A 20,583-nucleotide genomic window follows, 5' to 3' on the forward strand; every position below is an offset into this window, starting at 1 on the left:
ATTATGTTATTAATATAAGCTCTATATTTTACTGAAAATAGTATTTTTTTTTTATTAGAATAAGAAAAACGAGTTCCTCTTCAAACACCATGGTATACCTAATAATTCGTTCTTATTAAACTACCCTGTTAACAAAATGAGTCTGAAAACAAATCCAATTTTTGTTACATACCTTTATGTACATAAAGTAAATACAGTTTTCAGTGATAGAAGGTGTCAAAAATATAGCATACCTTTCTTAGTCTTAAATTTATATTTCATTAAATAAATATTTTCTTACCATGGCACCCTCCATTAAATGTCTACAAAGTTGATATAATTTCATACGCATGGAACAGAATTTATCAAGACTGATATATTCTTCAGTTCTCTTACAAATGTTCAAGATATTATAAAATTGGGAAGTGAGGTCTGCCTTACACACCATATGATTGTATACAATTGTAATATTTAATAGATGTGATGTAAAAAACACCACATTTACAAAAAAATGTTTGATAGATGACTTAAGTTTAGTCAGTTTGGTGTTAATATCAAAATAATTATAAGTAAATTAAAAAAAAATCACATGAATGAAAAAGTAACATACTACTTATAATAAATTAAACTACATAGATCTATATACAATATCAAAATTTCACTTGTTTAAAGAATTTATCAATATTACAAAGCTGGGCCTGTATCTTCATCTAAATCTAAAAATGTCTCTCTCTTTTCTTCAATGCGATGCATATTTTCTAAAGAAGCTGCCATAATTCTGAGATTATCAACCCCTGTCAGTAGTTGTCTAAAACCAGAATGTTAAAAAAATTATTTTAAAATACTATTCAATTATACCTCAATGAATGTTCAGCAGTACTTGCTGCCGCCTTTAATTCTTGAGCTAATCTTTGTGAATGTAATTCATTAGGTGTGAAATAATCATGTCCACCTGCAGCTCCTTCTTCTCCACGTAATGCTAAATTTTCTGATTTCAAACTATGTAGCTGACTCTATAAATTAAAATTATTATAGTGTGTTTGAAATCAAAGTTTGATAAATATAATGATTATTTATTTACCATAAGTGACTTTATCTCCTGTCTTAATTTAACAATTGTATTTTCTGCACTTGTTGTCCTCATCTGCAAGATAAATATAAATTTACTGTAATACATCTATTGCCACATACATTGCTTCTCTCTAAATTTTTCTCAACTTGTTCGAGTGCTTTGGCAAGATTTTGGGTATAATCATGTTCTTTATTTCTAGCAATTTCTAGCTCTCGAGTCAGACTTTCGACACGACGTGTCTGTTCAGCCAACTGTCCCCGAACTATTTCTAAATCTCGTCGTAATCTATCACACTCTCTTTCAGGACTTTCAACAGGTAGGCCGTCTGTATTTTGAGTACGAACTGCACCATCAGCTAAGAAATCTGGCAAACTTTTTGAAACACCAACCTAAAATTCAGTAGATAAATTCCTACAAATAAAAACTCACTGTTACCCACTTCACTAGCACAATTTCTTGTGCCATTTTGTGATGCAATGGTTATTGGCAAATCTAAGGGAAAACCTGCCTGTGGTCTTACTGGCAGATCTAGTGGTATTGATAAATTGTTACTGCTATCACACCTTCGATTAACATTATGACTAGAATCGATATTTACTCTATTTATATTAACACTGTCTCTACTTGGAGTAAAATCTGGCAAATTTATATCCAAATTAAAATTGCTATTTGTAGAATTTCCTAAATAACACTGTTCCACTACTAGATGATCTTGAACAAAGTCAGGTAAGGCAGATGAATATTCAGGAACAATCCTCGTTTGCTTCGCTTCCTGTGTAGGAGGGAATTCTAAATCTGATACAGAAGATACAGGACGACCATCACAATAGACTTTAGGACGAGCGCCTTTATTTTGGTAGCAATTTAAATCACTTCGTAAAAAATGTTTAAAGGAAAATGGGTTGTCTTCGCGTTTTGGAGGCTCGTTAATTCCTAAAAACAAGGATTACATCACAAATTCTCTAATATTTTAATGGCTTCAATAAGTTATATTAGCCAAAAATAAAAAAGGTACCTGAAGTTCCAGCACTTTGAATTCCTAACCTATTTGAATCAGTTAAATGACTTAAATCATCTCCTAAATCCAAAACTATGGGCTGAACATTGTCTTCGTGGTCAGATTCTTCATTTCTTATACTATTCAGAGACTTTTCTCGAGTATTATCCGGTACGTCGTTCGCATCAGCCATTATCATACACGCTCAAAACAAATAAACGTCAACTTTTCTTTTGTGATCCTGTCAAATGTCACTATTTGTCAACTTATGACGTCAGACGATTAATGACAAATAGGCGCGGGTAACCACGTATACATATGAACTTTTTTTTTGTCTATTTTTGTAGAACTATAAAATTACAAATATTTTTATTGGAATTAATATTACCTAAAGTTTACCTATTTAGTTCCTGTCCAACTTAAATCCCTGCAGTGTTAGCTTAGCTTTACCAAATGTAAAGGTCGGCTTACACCGCTTACACCAAGGCAATAGTAGTATCAGAATCATGCTACAGTTTGTGGTCGCACAAATCAGCTTCAGTTGTAAATTATAACGTACAGTACAGTACTGCGACATAATTTCAAGATGATTGTCCCCAGTGGATCTTGTCATGGAGTAATAGATAAAAAAGAAACTTCTGTTTTACGTGCCAGTGTTTGCAACAAACGTTACCATCCTTCGTGTGTTAAAATAAATGTTGAATTCAATTCTTGAAATCAATTCCCGGACTATCGTGAACGTAGATCGTGGAGGTGCTCTGAATGTGACCGGAAATGTTTTACGATCGATCAGGCTGGTTTGAACACTGTATAATAAAAATGAAATGCTTTCGAGCCTAATATCTCGGTTATTTTACAACGGATTTTTGTGAAATTTAAAATACAGATATTTTAGACGGTGAAGAGTAAAATCCCATTAATGCAATAACCCAAGTCTTGTTGCCTCGGTGTAAGGTCGACTTTAGGCTCGAAAGTCTTAGCTGAGACACTCTCCACCACCCGGCGGCACGGCAATTTTGCCGGAGTACATACACTATTACGGATATAACTATCAAGTAATAGTGCAGTGCTAATCAACATAATTACCGGCGTCTCGCCTCCACATTTTGACTTTGTTGTGTTTTATTATGTTCAGTGTCAATGTTAAGGAACTTCCTCACGATATGACATGAGTAAAATAATATACCTTTTTGAATTTCAACTACCAATGTGTTACCTAAATCCAGAATTTTTAAATTTTTAAAAAGAGATTGCGGTACTATTCCTGTTGCTGAAATTATAAATGGTAAAATCGAAATTTTTTCTAAACACCAAAGATTTCTCATAGCAACGGAGAGTTCTAAATATTTATTAATTTTTGTATTATATGTCTGTGTTATATTGTGTGAATTTGGAACAGCTATATCTAAAAGATATGCTTGCTTTTGTTGTTTATTTAAAATAATAATGTCTGGTCTGTTATGCTGAATATGAATGTTAGTTAAAACTGTACGATCAAAATATAATTTGTAATTGTCATTTTCCAAACAATTTTCTGGTTTATAAATATATAGTATACAGTGACTTTTTTTTAAAGGCGCGTCCAGACTATATAACAAAACATGTTATATAGCAAAGTTATACAACTTGTTAGAAAAACGAAAGAAAAAATTTTATATAACGCAGTGTTTTATAACATTTTTCTTGTTTTATAACATGTTTTATGTTATCCATCAGTTGTCGGTAAAGATCAAACGATGTTTTAAAACACTGTTTTATAACATGTTCAGACTTGTCCACACTAGACAACATGTTATTGAAACACTCTATGAGAGCATCACAAACTTCTGGCACAATAAGCGAAATACTCTGCTTCGAAAATTTGAATAGCAGGCTTAAACTTGCTAGGAATCTCAACGTTACTGCTAATCTTTCTCTTACTGGTATTGCATCTCGGAAAGTTGTGTCCTTCTTGCCTATTTTATGGCCGATTTCCATTATAAGGTATTCAAAATCAGAACTTGTCATTCTTATAAAGTTTTTGAAACTACCATCGCACCGAATTTTTCTTGTTAATGGGTCCACATCATCTTTTGCAAGATCCCCCAAAAGATCTGTACCACAATATCGTTTTCGCGCTGTTAAAGATGGTCGTACCCAAAATCTTCGTGTGGACTTAACGCGCGGTCTAGACAATAATATAGGCTGCTGCTGCTGCCAAAATTGCATCCTCTGCAATTAGTGCCATTTTACGTACTGAGCTGCGGTACATTTTGTTATAAAAATCCTGTTATATAATCTAGATGCTCATGTTAAAAAACATAAAATTCTAACAAGTTACACAGCATAGTTTTATAACAAATATGTTGTATAACATTGCTATATAACATATTTTGTTATACCGGGTATCAACCACCAAACCTGGCCATAGGCACATTACACATATTAAAATAATATATGAGTTGCTATGAAACATATTATTATTGTTTGGTCAAATTTGCCCAATAATTGAGCATAATACTGCTCTGTGATCGTTCTTCCCTTTTCCAAATTTCAAAAGTATTTCTACTTTCTACGTTACCTACATCAAAAGTTTCCTGATGTCATTGTTTGTACGGATGATAATTATAGCTGTCAATATGACATTACACAATAATATATTTCTTTGGTGTTTAGAAAAAATTTCGATTTTACCACTTGTAATTTCAGCAACGGGAATAGTACCGCAATCTCTTTTTAAAAATTTAAAAATTCTGGATTTAGATAACACATTGGTAGTTGAAATTCAAAAAGGTATATTATTATACTCATGTCACATCGTGAGGAAGTTCCTTAACATTGACACAGAACATAATACACAACAAAGTCAAAATGCGGAGGCAAGACGCCGGTAATTATGTTGATAAGCACTGCACTATTACTTGATAGTAATATCCGTAATAGTGTATGTACTCCGGCAAAATTGCCGTGCCGCCGGGTGGAGGTGGGATAGTGTATTTCATAGCAACTCATATTATTTTAATATGTGTAATATGCCTATGGCCAGCTTTGGTGGTTGATACCCGGTATAGTCTGGACGCGCCTTAAGACTGGCCATAGGTTTTACATGCTAATTTTTCAACCCCCTGTTAACTTTTGTTCTGATGAAAATATTTAAACCATTTTTGGAATAAAGTTGGGAGATTTTTCAAACTATCGGATAGATTACAATTCAATATCCCAAACTGTCGAAAAAGTTGTGAAAAAAATATTTTTTAGCGCACCGAAAGCGTCCAAAATTGGAGATCGTCAGGTGCTGGTTGAGCCGACAATGGCGCTACTCGACGTACTATTATTTCGGCGCCCTAAAAATATTTTTTTCCGACGACCACTATGAAAAATGCGTAAATTCGCACAAATAACTATTATTGAAAGTTGGCTATTGCATGCAAATAGCGAACCCGTGTGCAATGAAACTGGTTAGCCAATCAGATACCTTCTAGCCTGTGCGCAATGAAATCATTGCACACAGTTGTAGTAACCATGGCCACCAATGTATGTTTTGTCCGCAGCTCTGTCGAATAATATTTGAAGTTTGAAGGAATACCGAATATTAGCGTTTTTTTGTGGTTGTTGGAAAAATATCGTGTATACCACGTGTTGAAAATTCGATTTCACACTCGTTTGCTTAAGGTGATTTCACTCGTCTGAAAAAGACCAAGTTTTTAATTTTCGCTTGACAACCCTCTGCACCGAACGACCGAGAACGAACAACGTTAGGAAAAAACCACACAAAATACAGGTTTACTTGAAAGTTGCCGATAGCCGTTGGGTAGGTGGAACCCTGCCGTAAAATAATAAACAACTGGGTACTTGACAATGTATTAGGTTAGAGCAATACAATAGACGTTGAAGAAATTTAGAATATTACAATAATTATAAATACAAATAATAAGAATAATAGTATCAATCACAATTTATATTTATATAATTATATAATAAATTACAAATTATATTTTGATCGAACAGTTTTAACTGGCATTCATAACAGACTAGACATTATTATTTTAAATAAACAACAAAAGCAAGGATATCTTTTAGATAGTATAACTGTTCCAAATTCACATAATATAACACAGACATATAACACAAAAATTAATAAAATATTGCACTTTATTACTTAGTAAGTTAATTTTATCACCTTTGTTTTTTTTTTAATTTTATTCTTTTTCCACATAATGTCAAAACTGTGTTTATGAATACAGAAAGATACGCTTGTTTGAAAATCACACAAAAAATATATGGGTGCTATTTAAAAAACCAAAGTTGGTTGCCATAGCAGCGAAACAAAAGAAGATAGGAACAAACTAGAAAGACCAGATGATGCAGGATAATACACCAATCAACTTTTATATTAAACATTTTTTCATAAATTGTCAAATTAAAAAGTTACAGTCAATATTTGATACTTTTGTTCCACCCTGTATAAAAAAAATCAATCACACCAATAGATTTTCGACTAAACGCTAAATATTTTACAGCAGCATAAAAAAGAATTCACTTTTTTTTCGACATCTTTAAATAAATGCTGGAATCCGATTTTCGAAAGTTTCAATTCCCGTGTAAAGAACAGCGCAACTCAAATAAACTTTTCATTTTGAATGTACTCGTACTTTAAAATTTTGAAATTACATATTCGGTACTATGGCAACATCCATTAGTTCATATTTTCCCCGTAGGACTTTTTAGATTACAATTTAGACTATAATAATAAAAAATATTGTGCGTAGAAGTGAAAGTTCTTATTGAAATATCAATACTGTTTTTTTGCTCTACCGTCGCTAAAAAAGTTTTACTTTACAATAAAATACTGAAATAATAGAGGTGTTCCAAATCCAAAGTTTTTAAATAATGCGTAGGTACAGTGTGGAATAAAATGATTTTCATCTTATTACCTTTGTATTACCCTTGTAAAAATACGAAGTGCCGCTTTACGAAAAAAAAAGGGATCCAAACTGTGCTCTGCATTTAGGCATAGAATATTGCTATTTCTCATTTTCTACGCCGCCAGATCGGAAATACGAAAGTGTTTTCTTGCATGGTATACATTTTAATCAATCAATTCAATAAGTTGTAATTTGTAATTGTCAATTCGATTGATGACATTTATTGAGAGAACTAGGAACTAGCTAAGTACTTCGAAAATAGTAGAGCGGTGCAAGAATATCATTTAATTTTTTAACTGCATCTTCAAAAATTCATCAGCGTAATAATTGTAATAAAAATTATGCAGCTGCTTTTGCATTTTGTTTGCAAAAAATTGTTCGTCACGATCAACTTTTTCAAACAATATTCCTTTCGGCGTCCAAAATACAAAATAACAATACTGACGTTGTGTGACATGGAGTTGTCCTTGAATTTGGTAAAAATAATCATGATTACGCTTTAATTTAAAAATGTTATCGATAAAACTTGCAAACTTTACTTTTTTTTAACAATTGCTTCTGTAGGTGTATCCTCGCGTGCGCTGTAAGGACACTTAATTTCGACTAGTGCCTCGTCGCCTATAAGTCCATCAGGTGTAGCCCCCAAGTAAAAATATTTGTTTTGTCCAACGAAAAAACCACACGTACCAATTTCCTTTTCAATTACTTCGGCAAATTCTGCCCTTGCTATTGATTCATGGTCTTTTCCATAATTTGTATATTTATTTCCTGTAAATGGAGACTGCAACAAAGTTTTACAGGTTTTTTTTGGGTCAGTGGTTGCTCTCATTTTACATATTTTTCCGAAGGAAGAAGCCGTAAGGCGTTTCATTCGTTCGGAAAACCATAAATTTGAAGTCGTTTGCTCCACTGTTGCCGTTGACAATTGAATAATTTCTTCCTCTGTTTTTTGAAGACTGCTGAGGAAAGCAGTTTTTTGTTTTAAAAATTCTTCTGGATCAATGTCAAGGGCATGTATATTCGCACCATAATCTTCATTGTCGTCTTCATTCTTTCTTTTTTTGGTGAGTTTTCGAGGGTTATTATTAGGAACATACAATCTTTTTCTACAACGATTCCTGTCTCGTCGTTTTGCTAATCTCTCAGCAAATTTTTTTGTATGACTACCAGGACTCTTGTGAGCAATAGCTGTGTGCAATCTGGTGTAAAACTTATCATTATAATTTATCGATAGTCCTGCCAAATTACACCTCATTCCATAGGCACCTTTTTTTGAGTAATCAACTCTTTTTCCACCAATAAATTTTGCTAAAACCGAGTTGTAATTTTCAGCACTATTATTAGTCATATTTCTTATAAGACTGGAACTATGATGCGCTAGTCGATTTGCACAAGCTATTACATCGTTGTAAAGACCACATTTTTCCATTAGAGGTATCAAATTTTGTTCCTGTGGTTTAGGTCCTTTGCAGAAATATTCTTCACAAAGATCATGTTGTCCAAATACGTGTCTTACACTGTTTATTACATCTTTTCGAAGCTTATCGACTTTTTGGTGATGATCACCATCCTCGTTCCTTCTGTATTTTATGGCACAGTCTATTGAAATGCGAAGACGTTCTATATTGGTTTTCAACGAATGTCGTAAAATGAGGTCAATCTGATTCCCTTTTGAACTAAATCTTTTTTGTGCTAAATCCCTTAATTTACTCACATAATTTCTTAGAAGATGATTTGCACACTCTATTTTCTGTACCATAAAAGTACCGTAAGGTTTTGATTCTAGAATTTTTTTGTATACACTAGAATCACCATCACCTACAAGAAATGCATACTTTACTCCATGCATTTCCATACTAAGTTTATATCCTTCTAAAATAATGTCACTCTCCATGGCCGAACTTGATCCGTCCCAGTTTTTGAAACATAAATGGGATTTTTCTTGATTTTTACTGCACATAGCACAGTACTTATTACGTATTCCCAAGAAGAGAATTTTTCCTGTTTTTTCACCGACTATGCAAGCTGCTCCAGATTTTGCATTATAATTAGTTCGATAGGATCTTTTACACCACGCGCCATCCGCAATAACAGTGATAAGTGGTACATTATTTTCGTCTACATTGCCAGATTCTATTGCTATTTTCGCTTCTTCTCTACCAGCCTCTATCATTGACTGCCAACACTCTTCTTCAAAGATTTCATTCAGATTGTTCTCAATTTTCTGGTATAGATTATATGACATACCCGGCATATTCAGACAAGCTGCTAATTCATTTAATTGAGAAAATCCACAACCAACATTTATAGTTCCCATGACTGCAGCACCATTAGCATTCAGTTTGCCGTCATTTTTATCACTCTCCACCATATGTTCAACTTTACACACTGTACATTGCAAAACAAATTTCGAAATGAAACCTTTTCTTACTTCTTTAACTAACTTTACATGTTTTGATGAACAAGAAAATAAGCCGCAGTGAGGAAAAGACATGCATTGTTCAAAAAAATGGGATACATTTATTAGGCGTCTACCTTCCACTTTTTCATTTTCTGTTCTGAAAATATAATAATGATCAAATTACAACTACGAGTATTAACGTTTAATTAAAATATATATGTAATACCTTATATAATTGTCATTTTTCTTTTCAAAATCATTACCAATTTCTTTTTCGTTTTCGTCGCTTTCAAAGCAATATTTTTTATCATAACATGATGTGGATTGTGCAGACATAGGTGCAGAACTATCATCCGCTGTCCGAAAAGTGTCATATTGTCTTTGAGGAGAAATTAGAGATGTAGAAGTACTGGCGGTTAGACCTTTATTTTCTTCGAACAAATTTTTTCTTTGCAAACAGTGGTTTCTATAATAATATGAAAAGCTTTTAATATTAGATTTTCGTTTTATTTGTGACACCTTATTACCTAAACAATTTGCCCATTTTTCGTCTACTTTTTCTTGGTTTGGAAAGTGGAATTTTAGATGTTTTACCCATCGCTAAGCGCACTTTTTTATAGTTTTATATATAACAACACAAACAAAAACAACACTACAAATCAGCAAACTGAAAATTACAACATTCAATGAAAACGGTTGAAGTTGAACTGGGCTTGAAGACGAAAATAAAAATATTAATATTCATGGTGGGTGGTGTCCGTTCTCGATCTGGTAAATTTCAAAGTAATAGTTTACACATGTCTGTCCATAAAGTGCGAAAGTGCCGCCAGTCCAAAGTCCAACACCCTGGCTCACTTCCGATCGCACCGAGAGGGATGAAGGAGAAAGTGAGAAAGAAAATGAAGGATGGTGAATCTCTAGTAACGAAATCTCCTCTTAAACTTGGTGATTCTTAACACAAAATTGTAAAGCTAATTAAAAATATATTTGATTTTTTATTTCAAGAAATGTTAGTAAAAAGTTACAAAATGTTCCCTAAATTGTTAAAATCACAAATACTTCAGTACTTCAGTCTTAAAAAAAACTCACTGTATAACGGTATTAGGCCGATATGGGTTATATAACTGACGAGGTTGAGATATTGTAAAATCGAGGCAGAGCCGAGATTTTATAATCAACCCAGTCTGTTATATCCATATCGGCCGTATGTTGTTTTATAGTTTTCTTTATACCAATAATACTTAACATTTAACGATGATTTATTTGTAAGACTGACATTTCTCTTTACTTCAAAAATTAAATTTAGTTGTCATTTGTGCCGTAACCGTAGCAACGGCAGCAAAAATAACGGCCTCGGTCTGATAATTTTGAATAACGGCCTAGACTGTTATAGGTATATCAATCAAGCATTGAGTACTGATAAATCCTAATAACAGTATGCTATAAAGAAAATGTGGTTGTGTATCCTTTAATAAGTTGAATTTAACTGCTAAATTCATGTGTATAATTTTTGCGAATATATCATGACGATTTTTATATTCGCTTTGAGCCAAAACGGTGCAAGAAGAAATGATGTGTTCAATGGTTTCCCCTTCAGTTCCGCAAATCCTACATTTATCAATGATCGATTTTAAACCGCATATGTGGTTTTTATAATTTCTTGTATTTATAACACGATCTTGTATTGCAAATATAAAACCCTCAGTCTCAGGATGAATATTTGATTTTTTAAGCCATGCATGAGAAGCTTGAATATTAATTTCTGGTTGTTCTAGTTATTTTTGGGTTGATGCGGAAACCGTGTTTTTTGTCAGTTTGGCGGAAAAATATCTCACATTTTATTACAAATGGGCAAAATACTTATTTAGACAACGAGTGTTAGAAGTGCAACTTTTTTCAAAAGTGTGGAAGTTTATTAAACGAGTCGTAGACGAGTTAAATAATCCACACGCATGAAAAAAAAGCACGCTAACACGAGTTGTCTATAAAAAAATTTAAAATTTCTTAAATCAAAACCTATTTTAACTGTAATTTGTGCTTCCATTTTGGTGAAGTGCGGTGGCCGGTTGTGGTAACTAATGAAACATTATATGTTTATTCTTGTAAAATTAATTTGTCAGTTTTATGTCAGTCTCAATTAAAGTCAAGATGAGTGATTCAGATGAAGATCCTGAAATTACTAATGGACTAAAGAAAGGTGGGTTTAATGTTACTAATTGTTCTAATCGTTATTTCAATTTTCATTTTGATAAATCACTTCTCTGTAGAATACGTAGGTATATCGTTCATTCATGGATTAAAACCGAGCAGTTAAAAAAAGTTGCTGACATCATAACTTTTTTTCACTAAGTGAAAAAAAGTGATACTTCTAAGACTAAAATCAATGAAAAATAGTCGACTTTTTTTAATGCAATTTTAAAAAAGTGTTTTATTTGTGGCGCAAAGGACATTTTTTTCAATTCCGAATAACATTCAATTGCACGAAAAATGGATTAAAGTGTGTTCATATATTTAACGATAAAAACGTTAATTAGGGATTAATAGTTATTTAAGGTATAAGTGTAAAAAATTATCCTTTAAAACGGGTTTAAAATACGACCGAGGTACTATGGCGGCCAAAAAATTTTAGCAATTGACAGCAATTGACGGTTAAAATTTTTTAGCCGCCATAGTACTATGCCAATCAATTTCATTGTCATTAGTTGTAAAACACCCTTTACATATTAATAACCCCTATTTTCCACAGTTGTCACTTTGACACAATTCACATGTTCAGATTTAGTTAATCTGACGTTACTTTGAAGTATTGAGAAAATAATTTTAATATGTCAGAAATTATGACAATAAAGCCTGGACTACATTTCATTTTTCCAAATGACAGTAAATTTGGTGTCCAAAATTTATTCGCTGGCATAGTACGAGGGAGTATTTTAAAGGATGTGAGTGCAACAAAGGAACTTTTTACGCGTATGTCTCACAACATTTTACCTACGATCGTGAGATCATCATACTGGTATCATCATAAATCAACATAAATTTGTGTAAAATAATTATCATTGATTCAATATTTGACTGTACCCATGCGGCATGGGATAATTCCAAGTGTACAACTTACAAATCACAACTTGCTACTTTCAAAAGCAGGGTCCTTAGTCTCGAATAGCAACCACTGCATTCGTATCATCGGGGGAGAGATGTTTCACTTTCCCACAACCCATGTGAAACTCATACAGTCAGTTCTCTAGTTTGCTATTATCAAAATGTTAGGGGGCTGGGAACCAAAACTCACAATTTTTATCTCTCTATGATTGCTGCTTCGCATTATAACATCATAGCTCTTACCGAAACATGGCTCCATGAGGGCATCAGCGATAGTGAATTGTTTGATTTGTCAACTTTCACAGTCTTTAGACATGATCGCATTACTGTTCCGGAGGGGCCTAGGCGGGGAGGTGGAGTGTTGCTGGCAGTCCGGAATGAATTTAATGCTGAGAGGTGCGAAGTGGTCTGTGATGTTCTGTCCAGAATCGATCTTTTGCTAGTCAAGATCAATTTTAATTATCGTGCTGTGTACGTCCTGGTGCTTTACATTCCCCCGAACTCTCATGATCTTACGTACAAGGTCTTCTGTGATCTTCTGATGTCTTTGCATTTCTTATATGGCAGCAATCTATTAATTGTGGGAGATTTTAATGTTCCGGATTACGTCAGCGGAGTATGTGGTCATTCCAAAGCTTCTACCTCCTGTCAACTGCTTAACAATTTGATTTGTTTTTACGACTTGAAACAATGCAATAATGTTCGAAACTCTAACAATAGGCTCTTGGATCTGGTGTTTGTCAATCGGTGTCTAAGTTGTTCCGTGATCGACTCAGGTGATCTGTTGGTTGGAGTCGACGATCATCATCCATTTCTTGAGGTGGGCGTCACCATAGGTGATGTGTTCAAGAGATTTCCAATCGGTCGAAGCAGTTCGTTCAATTTTAGAAAATGTAACTTTGTTGCTCTCTACGATGCTTTGAACGGTGTGGATTGGTCGTTTCTCTCTGCTTGTGCGACTGTTGAGTGTACTGTGTCCGATTTTTATTCAGTGTTGAATGAGGTGTTTCGCTGTCATGTGCCGTTGAGGGGTAGGTGTTCTGGAGGTTATCCGGTATGGTTCAACAAGAACTTGATTACTCTGTTGAAAAAGAAGAATAGGGCATGGAGACGTTATAAGACAACCGGATCTGTCACCGACTTTGAAACTTTTAAATCCTTAAGGCGGTGCTTTAAGGCGGATGTTGCCGCGGTGTACAGAGAATATGTCAGGCGAGTTAACAATGACATCAAAACAGATCCAAAGAAATTCTGGTCATTCCTGAATTCCAAGAATAACTCCAGCTCTATTCCTGCTTCCATGGTTTATAACAATGCTACTATAACGGATCCTCAAATCATAGTTGGTAGCTTTGCTGATCATTTCTCAAAATCTTTTACGAGGGATGCCGCCAGCACTCTCCCATCTGCTTCTCTTCCGTATGATAATCTTACTCTGACGAGAGTTTCAGACGATGATGTACTTAAAGCCATAAAATGCCTTAAACCTAACATGACTAGTGGACCTGATGAGATACCAAGCCTTGTGATAAGGGATTGTGCGGCGGTCTTCGCCGATCCTTTGTGTTTCCTATTCAACCTAATATTAAATACTAGTTGTTATCCTATGAGATGGAAGACTTCGGCGGTGCGCCCCATTCACTAAAAGGATGACAGATCGGTGATTACCAACTACAGGCCTATTGCCTTAATCAGTAACTTTGCGAAAGTCTTTGAATATGTCCTGTATAATTCCTCACTCCATTATGTCTCTCACAAGCTATCTCCGAATCAGCATGGCTTCACAAAGTGTCGGTCCACCGAGACGAACTTGGTGTCGATCAGTCAGTATCTATCTGATGCATTAGATAACCATTCCCAAGTGGATGTAGTTTACACGGATCTCTCGAAGGCCTTCGACAGGATTGATCATGGTCTTTTGTTGACCAAATTGGAGTCATTCGGTTTTTCGGATAGTCTTGTGGAGCTAATGAGGTCTTATTTAAGCGATCGATTTATGTACGTGGGAGTGAATGGGTATGCGTGTAAGTCCTTTAAGCACGAGTCTGGCGTTCCGCAGGGTTCGGTTTTGGGTCCGCTGTTTTTTAATATCTTCATAAACGATCTGGTGGACGATCTGGACGTACCGCACCTCTTGTTTGCTGATGACATGAAGATTTACCTTGCGATAGACTCGATTGATGATGCTCTTCGACTTCAGGACTGTATTGAGGAGATCTCTAGAAGGTGTAAGTTAAATAACCTTGTTCTCAACCATCTTAAGTGTAGCATAGTCTCATTCACAAGGAAGACCAAGCCTCTCTTATTTGACTATAAAATCAACGGCTCCATTCTTACAAGACGTGAGTCTATTAGAGATCTGGGTGTCATCTTCGATTCCAAACTATCCTTCGGCGAACACATTCGGACCATTGCGGGGACTGCCTTCAGGGCACTGGGTTTTGTTTTGCGTGCTGGCAGGGAATTCTCTGATGTCGCGACCCTGAAGCTTCTGTACATCACCTATGTGAGATCCCGGCTCGAGTATGCTTCCCTTGTGTGGTCACCGATATATGATGTTCACTCTTCTCTTCCTGAAGAATGTAGTCTTCATGTTGAATGGTGCATATCCGCCTCGTGGGTGTCCACAAGGTCTTCTGCTCGGTGAGGTAGGTCTGCAGTCTCTGCTTGATAGACGCATGGAGCATTCGGTGATCTTTTTGTTCAAATTGTTCAGAGGGCTGCAGGAATGTCCTCACGTTCTGGAGAGGATCAGTTTGAGGGTTAGCCGGTCGGGATCTAGGGTAAGGAGTGTTTTCTACATCGGTCAGCGCCACACGGACATCGGGCTCAAGTCACCCGTCACTCGAATGCTGCGAAATTACCAGAGTGTCGAGGCCCACATAGATATTTTTTGTTGCAGCATTTCGCAAATCAAAAAATTCTTCTCCATCTCCTCGTGAATCAGGGCGATCCTACTCAGATGAGTGCTCGGTAGTTGTAGCCTGGGTGTTGGGATGCTCTCTGTGTAATGGTTGTTGTGTTGTGATTGTGTTTTGTGTATCATTTTCTTTTTGGCAGGGCTTCTAATTGGGCGTCAAGCCTGTTAGCCGTCAACAATAATAATAATAATATGAATAACCAAAGTCGTTTGAGAACCACGTCGTTTAGCAACCTACTTCGAAACAATGTTTTCTCCCTACCGGTTAGAAATGTAGGCTGTGGATACCTCATTTGAGGTGAGAAAATTCAACTTTCTCGCTAAGGTAAGAAAGTTAATCATGAAATGTTTATGGTAAAACTGTACCAAAATACAAATGTCAAAAGTGTCAAAAGTGAAATAAGTTATTGATAAATGAAAGCCAATTCAATGAAGTAAGTTGGTAGGTCAATCATATAATCTGGAAAATAAACAGATAAGCTAGGTAGGTAGATTACTTTACCCTGTTTATATCAAATTTTCGAACAAACCTCAAATCTTCAAATGCGATGACAAGTTAATTAAACAAATAACACAGCCTACTATTCAATTCTCAAAATTTTCGTTTTAATCACGAATATAACCATTTTTTTTAACTTTTTTCAACAAAGTTGTGCCGGTAGGGAAAAAAAATGTATTCAAACCTTGTTAAGAAAGTGTCCTTGCAGACCTTAGGCACTTACAAACCTCGTCTACGACTCGGTTTATAATCTTTGCCTGCGGTCTGCAAGAAACCACTTTCTTACCTTGTTTGAAATATACTATTCCAACAAATTGTATTGTTGTATTCTGACAGTTCTGTGTCATAAAAGCATGCACTAAAAGTTTTATGGCACGATTCCGTCAGTTTCACTAAACGTCAACTTTGACAACGATTTTTAGTGCAAAAAGTACCTACATTTTACACGATCGTAGATAAAGTACTGTAAATCCTTTCCTGTTAATTTGACGGCCGGTTTCACCGCATTTTCGTTAATCATGTATTAATTAAAACGAGATTAAGACGGAACCCACATTAGAATTATGGCACCAATCACCCAATTTATCCTGGAGCAGTAGGTATATTATTGCAGAAAAAAAATGTATGCCATCAACACTCAAATAATTTGTAACGCCAATAAATTAATTTTAAGTACCTATAAATGTACGATTTCCGGGCTCAGTTCATGACTCCGCTATTTGGATGACATCTGGCATCAGAAGATATCTTCAGCAAATTTATGTTTTAAATAATCAAGAAAATTACTTGCTTGGTGATAGCGGATATCCTCTGGAGCCATGGTTATTAGTTCCTTTTATGAATCCCCAAGAAGACACACCGGAACCAAGATTTAATACTGCACTTTCAGAGCTTAGAATGACTATACATAGAGCATACCAATGGTTTGTTGAAAAGTCGTTTTAGATGCCTTCATGGCCATAGAGCATTGAACTATAACCCCATTAGAGCCGCCAAAATCATATATACAAGCTCAATCTTGCATAACATGTGCATAACTTACAACGTACCTATTCCTCAAGATGATGACCATTTACAACCAATGATAAAGTCCTCGTCGAAAAATAGTCAATTTTGACTTGAATTGTAAGTCATTTTACAGTAGGAGAGAAATTCGTCTTATAACTACCATAAATAATTCAATTGTAACCCTCTAATTTTATTGCCCCTTTATATTATATTTATAAGACGATTTTTTTTCAAAATTTACTATTTTTCGACGAGGACTTTACCTATTGACCAAATACCTGCCGCAAACAATCATCAGTGGTTTAATTGTGGAGCTCAAATCAGAAACCAAATACATAGGTAGTAGAAACATATTTTAATTAAATGTACAACAATAATGTTATAATGAAAAATTTAATTGTAAGGCAGCACTTTTTCGTGTGCGTGTTTTCATTCTCGTTGCCCTGCTAATTGAAGGGTAGCTTGTGCCAGGGCTATATTCGAATCTGCCAACATGTGCAGACATTGCTCGTGCTGTAATGCCATTTCTCTAATGGGAAACTGACATGGTGTTTTGGGTTTTCTTGTACTCGGTGGAATTGATGTAGTCTAAAAATTACACTACCCGATATGATTTTTCTAACTGACCCAACTATGAGAATTTCTTACACCTTTCATTTATTAGAACTATATGACACCGGATTTGCATATTCCATCACGTCACGTTTGCGAACTAGACACCTATGAACATTTTTTATGTACTCGGGTAGAATAATACAGGGTGTTTCTGAAATAGGTACATTAATTTTAACTGGTAATAGAACTCGTCAAAAGGAACAACTTTTCTATCTACCATTTTACCGAAAAACGATGTTTAATTCCAAAAAAAAATTGGAGAGATTTTTCACTAAAATAGCCCTACGCCACTAAATACTGCAATGGCTAATTGAGATCAGCGCTAATATGAAAAAAACATCCATTTTCATCCAGAAAACGTGTTTTAACGCCGAAATCGAAATTCAAATAAATCTACCCGTATAGCAAAAAATCCACTTCGTAAGAATCTGGTTGTTTCACGTTTTTAGGTAGCTTGATTTTGGAGATATGAACGGTTTTAGGAAAATCTTTCCTAGTTTTTTAAGCCATTATGCAACATTTTTCGCCAAAATGGCAGAGAGAAAAGTTGTTCCTTTTGATGAGTTCTATTACCAGTTAAAATTAATGCACTTATTTCAGAAACATCCTGTATGTATTTAAATATATTTTTTTCGTAAACTTTATAGTTATCCAATTAAAATTATTGAAAGATTTGGCACAAATTTCATTACCCGCCTATGGGGATTACATAGGCTTTGGCGATGTCGATAAACGAAGAACAAAAAACAAATGCAAGAAAACTTTCACTTGTTTCAGCGGCTACCTCTGCTGCGCCCGTTACTGTGACCTATAATGATAAGGATGGAAGAGAAAAAACCGAATCATATGCCATATCGTAGATATTAAATGAAAACAATTTTAATAATAAACAAAAATTAATGTATTAATCCGTAAAAATTCTCATGAAATAATCAGAGAAATCAGTAATCAAGGAACCGACGAACTGATTCTTCCACTCTTTCCAGCATACCTCTGTTATTGCAAATTGTTGTGGCAGCATTTTCCACCCGTTTTCTTAAAACTTCAATTAAGTAGGTAAGTAGGTCAATTGGGATGGAATATACCAAGTCTTTCATGTACCCCCTCAAGAAGTACCACGGAAATTCTCTAAACTCGAGGAGCACTTCCTATGCTTCACTATACACCAACGCAATATCTATATATTCACTACTCGAAAATAAACTCGCCATTTTCACAAAATTTTAGAATTTTTATCACAGAATCAACACGTAAACATCTGCCTTGTGGAGTCTGACAAAACTAACTAAAAACTACACCTCGGCCGCATAGCAGAAAAACTGTATTCTAAAAACACAATGTTTTGCGTTGATTTTACAAAAAGTATTATTTCACGGTCACTGTCATTGGGTCAAATAACTAGAAAATAGGAGCAGAGATATTATATAGGAGTAAATAGACAGCTCGTTAATTTATGGGTGGGAAAAATACTGAAATGAAAATTATATTTCGAAAAAATGATATATAAAAATTTTATTTTTCTTGACGAGAACTGTCACTGGTTAAAATTAATGTACTTATTTCTGAGACACGTTGTATATGTATTGTTAATTTGCTTTTTTTTTATTATTACGTTGTAATCTACTGTTTATTGTATGCGATTTTCGAATAAAAATTCAAATAAAACAATTGCTTGATAATAAAAAGAATATTTTATTCAAAAATTTGAAATTACGGCTGGAAATAGGCATAGTGTCAGAAATGCTAGTTGCCATTTAAAAAAATGAAGTTTTCGACATTTTTTGATTATCAATTTTAATGGCGCAAAAGATCGGCCAGGCCTTTATGAATTCGATTAAAAAAAATCAATTATTTTTTTCCAATGGTTGTGGAGTTATACATTTTTTAATGAAGCCCTTTTAGACGATGAAGGTTCAATTAGTAATCATAAAATTATTTCAAGTTAAAAAATGTTATTTTAACACATGTTTCCTTTATTGAAAATATATCATTTATTAAAATTTAACATAAAATACCATTTTTAATTTACAATGCGAAAATTTCCGATAATAATGCGGAATCTGGAAAAGTGCCCCGAATGCTTGCAGCGTTTCCACGTTGAATAATGGCAAGGGAAATCCTCTCAAAAAGGAATTTCTTAGATTTTGAAAATTAAGCGTAATTATTATTAGATTGTTAAACATAAAAAAATAGATGTCTACACGAACAATTAACTAAATCACTCGTCTGATTCAACGAAAAGATTAGATTTTGTTGTTAAAAATGTAATCTAAATTTTGAAGGTATTTCACCAGTTACCTTTTAGTCAGATTATATCGAGTACCTATTGTCATAATGACGTTTCGGTTTTGAATACTTCCCTAGGATAATATCTCATCAAAAACTACCACGATTGCATTTTTTTAAGGTCAAAATCAATAATTCATTTGAAATATTTAGCTAGATTCACTGCAACCTTGAAGTAAGTCCTTTTTTATTGCTGCAATAAACTGAAATTATTTCTGCAGCTTTATTTGTGATACCACACCTCGATCAACCTCTAAAGGGATTTGAAATCGAGCACTAACCACCTAATAGGTACTACTAATAAGATTCGTTAATTTTGGTGTAACTTTATTTATTTGTATTTGCATTGAAAAAAATCATAATAAATGTTCAAAATGTCCTCCGTTTGTCCTAATAGGTACAAGCATTAGCATACCTTCGGACACCAGCAGTAGCCTTTCCGCTATATTCCCATACACAAAATACATATCTGCATACTCCTCGATAGAATATTCGGGCATTATAAACGATTGTAGTCTTCGCAGGCGACGGATAAAAGATAGATCAAATTAAAATGTAAACTTTGACAGTAGTAAATTTCGAATCGTTACCAAGCAATCATTTATGTCGAAATTTATAAGATTTTTTTTCGTGCACAAAGCAATATTTCAGCAGTCCCAAAACAGCAGGGAACAATTTTATTTTCAGAAAACGGTTTAATTTATCCAAAAACCGTATAAAGGTTTTCGACCACATTTTCCCTGATAAACGCACCCTGAAATTCTTGGGAGACCATTCCTTAACATCCTGTATATAAAAATGAA

At 34.4% G+C, this 20,583-nt stretch overlaps 2 protein-coding genes across 2 annotated transcripts; both read right to left on the bottom strand.

Moving 5' to 3' along the window:
• Nucleotides 1–573: 573 nt before the first annotated feature.
• l(3)04053 (lethal (3) 04053) lies at nucleotides 574–2,592 on the bottom strand. The gene is made up of 7 exons (XM_069036386.1): nucleotides 2,448–2,592; nucleotides 2,067–2,397; nucleotides 1,491–1,984; nucleotides 1,171–1,440; nucleotides 1,061–1,123; nucleotides 838–992; nucleotides 574–787 (listed from the first exon to the last, which is right to left on the bottom strand). The coding sequence occupies exons 2-7, from the start codon at nucleotides 2,245–2,247 to the stop codon at nucleotides 664–666; spliced, it is 1,287 nt and encodes a 428-aa protein (XP_068892487.1). The 5' UTR covers nucleotides 2,248–2,397; nucleotides 2,448–2,592; the 3' UTR covers nucleotides 574–663.
• A 2,499-nt stretch (nucleotides 2,593–5,091) lies between these two features.
• On the bottom strand, nucleotides 5,092–15,110 carry LOC138122175 (uncharacterized). Its single transcript, XM_069036331.1, has 3 exons — nucleotides 9,881–15,110; nucleotides 9,580–9,819; nucleotides 5,092–9,510 (listed from the first exon to the last, which is right to left on the bottom strand). Exons 1-3 carry the CDS (start codon nucleotides 9,949–9,951, stop codon nucleotides 7,488–7,490), a joined length of 2,334 nt encoding a protein of 777 aa, XP_068892432.1. The 5' UTR covers nucleotides 9,952–15,110; the 3' UTR covers nucleotides 5,092–7,487.
• Nucleotides 15,111–20,583: the final 5,473 nt, after the last annotated feature.

The sequence above is a fragment of the Tenebrio molitor genome, chromosome 1, assembly GCF_963966145.1.
Source record: "Tenebrio molitor chromosome 1, icTenMoli1.1, whole genome shotgun sequence".
NCBI lineage: Eukaryota > Metazoa > Arthropoda > Insecta > Coleoptera > Tenebrionidae > Tenebrio > Tenebrio molitor.

Coding starts and splice junctions, on each gene's coding strand:
- LOC138122175 (XM_069036331.1), bottom strand. CDS start 9,951: ATGGGTAAAACATCTAAAATTCCACTTTCCAAACCAAGAAAAAGTAGA. Junction 9,820..9,880: donor AAAATGGGCAAATTGTTTAG/GTAATAAGGTGT, acceptor ATATTATTATAG/AAACCACTGTTTGCAAAGAA. Junction 9,511..9,579: donor AAAAATGACAATTATATAAG/GTATTACATATA, acceptor TTATATTTTCAG/AACAGAAAATGAAAAAGTGG.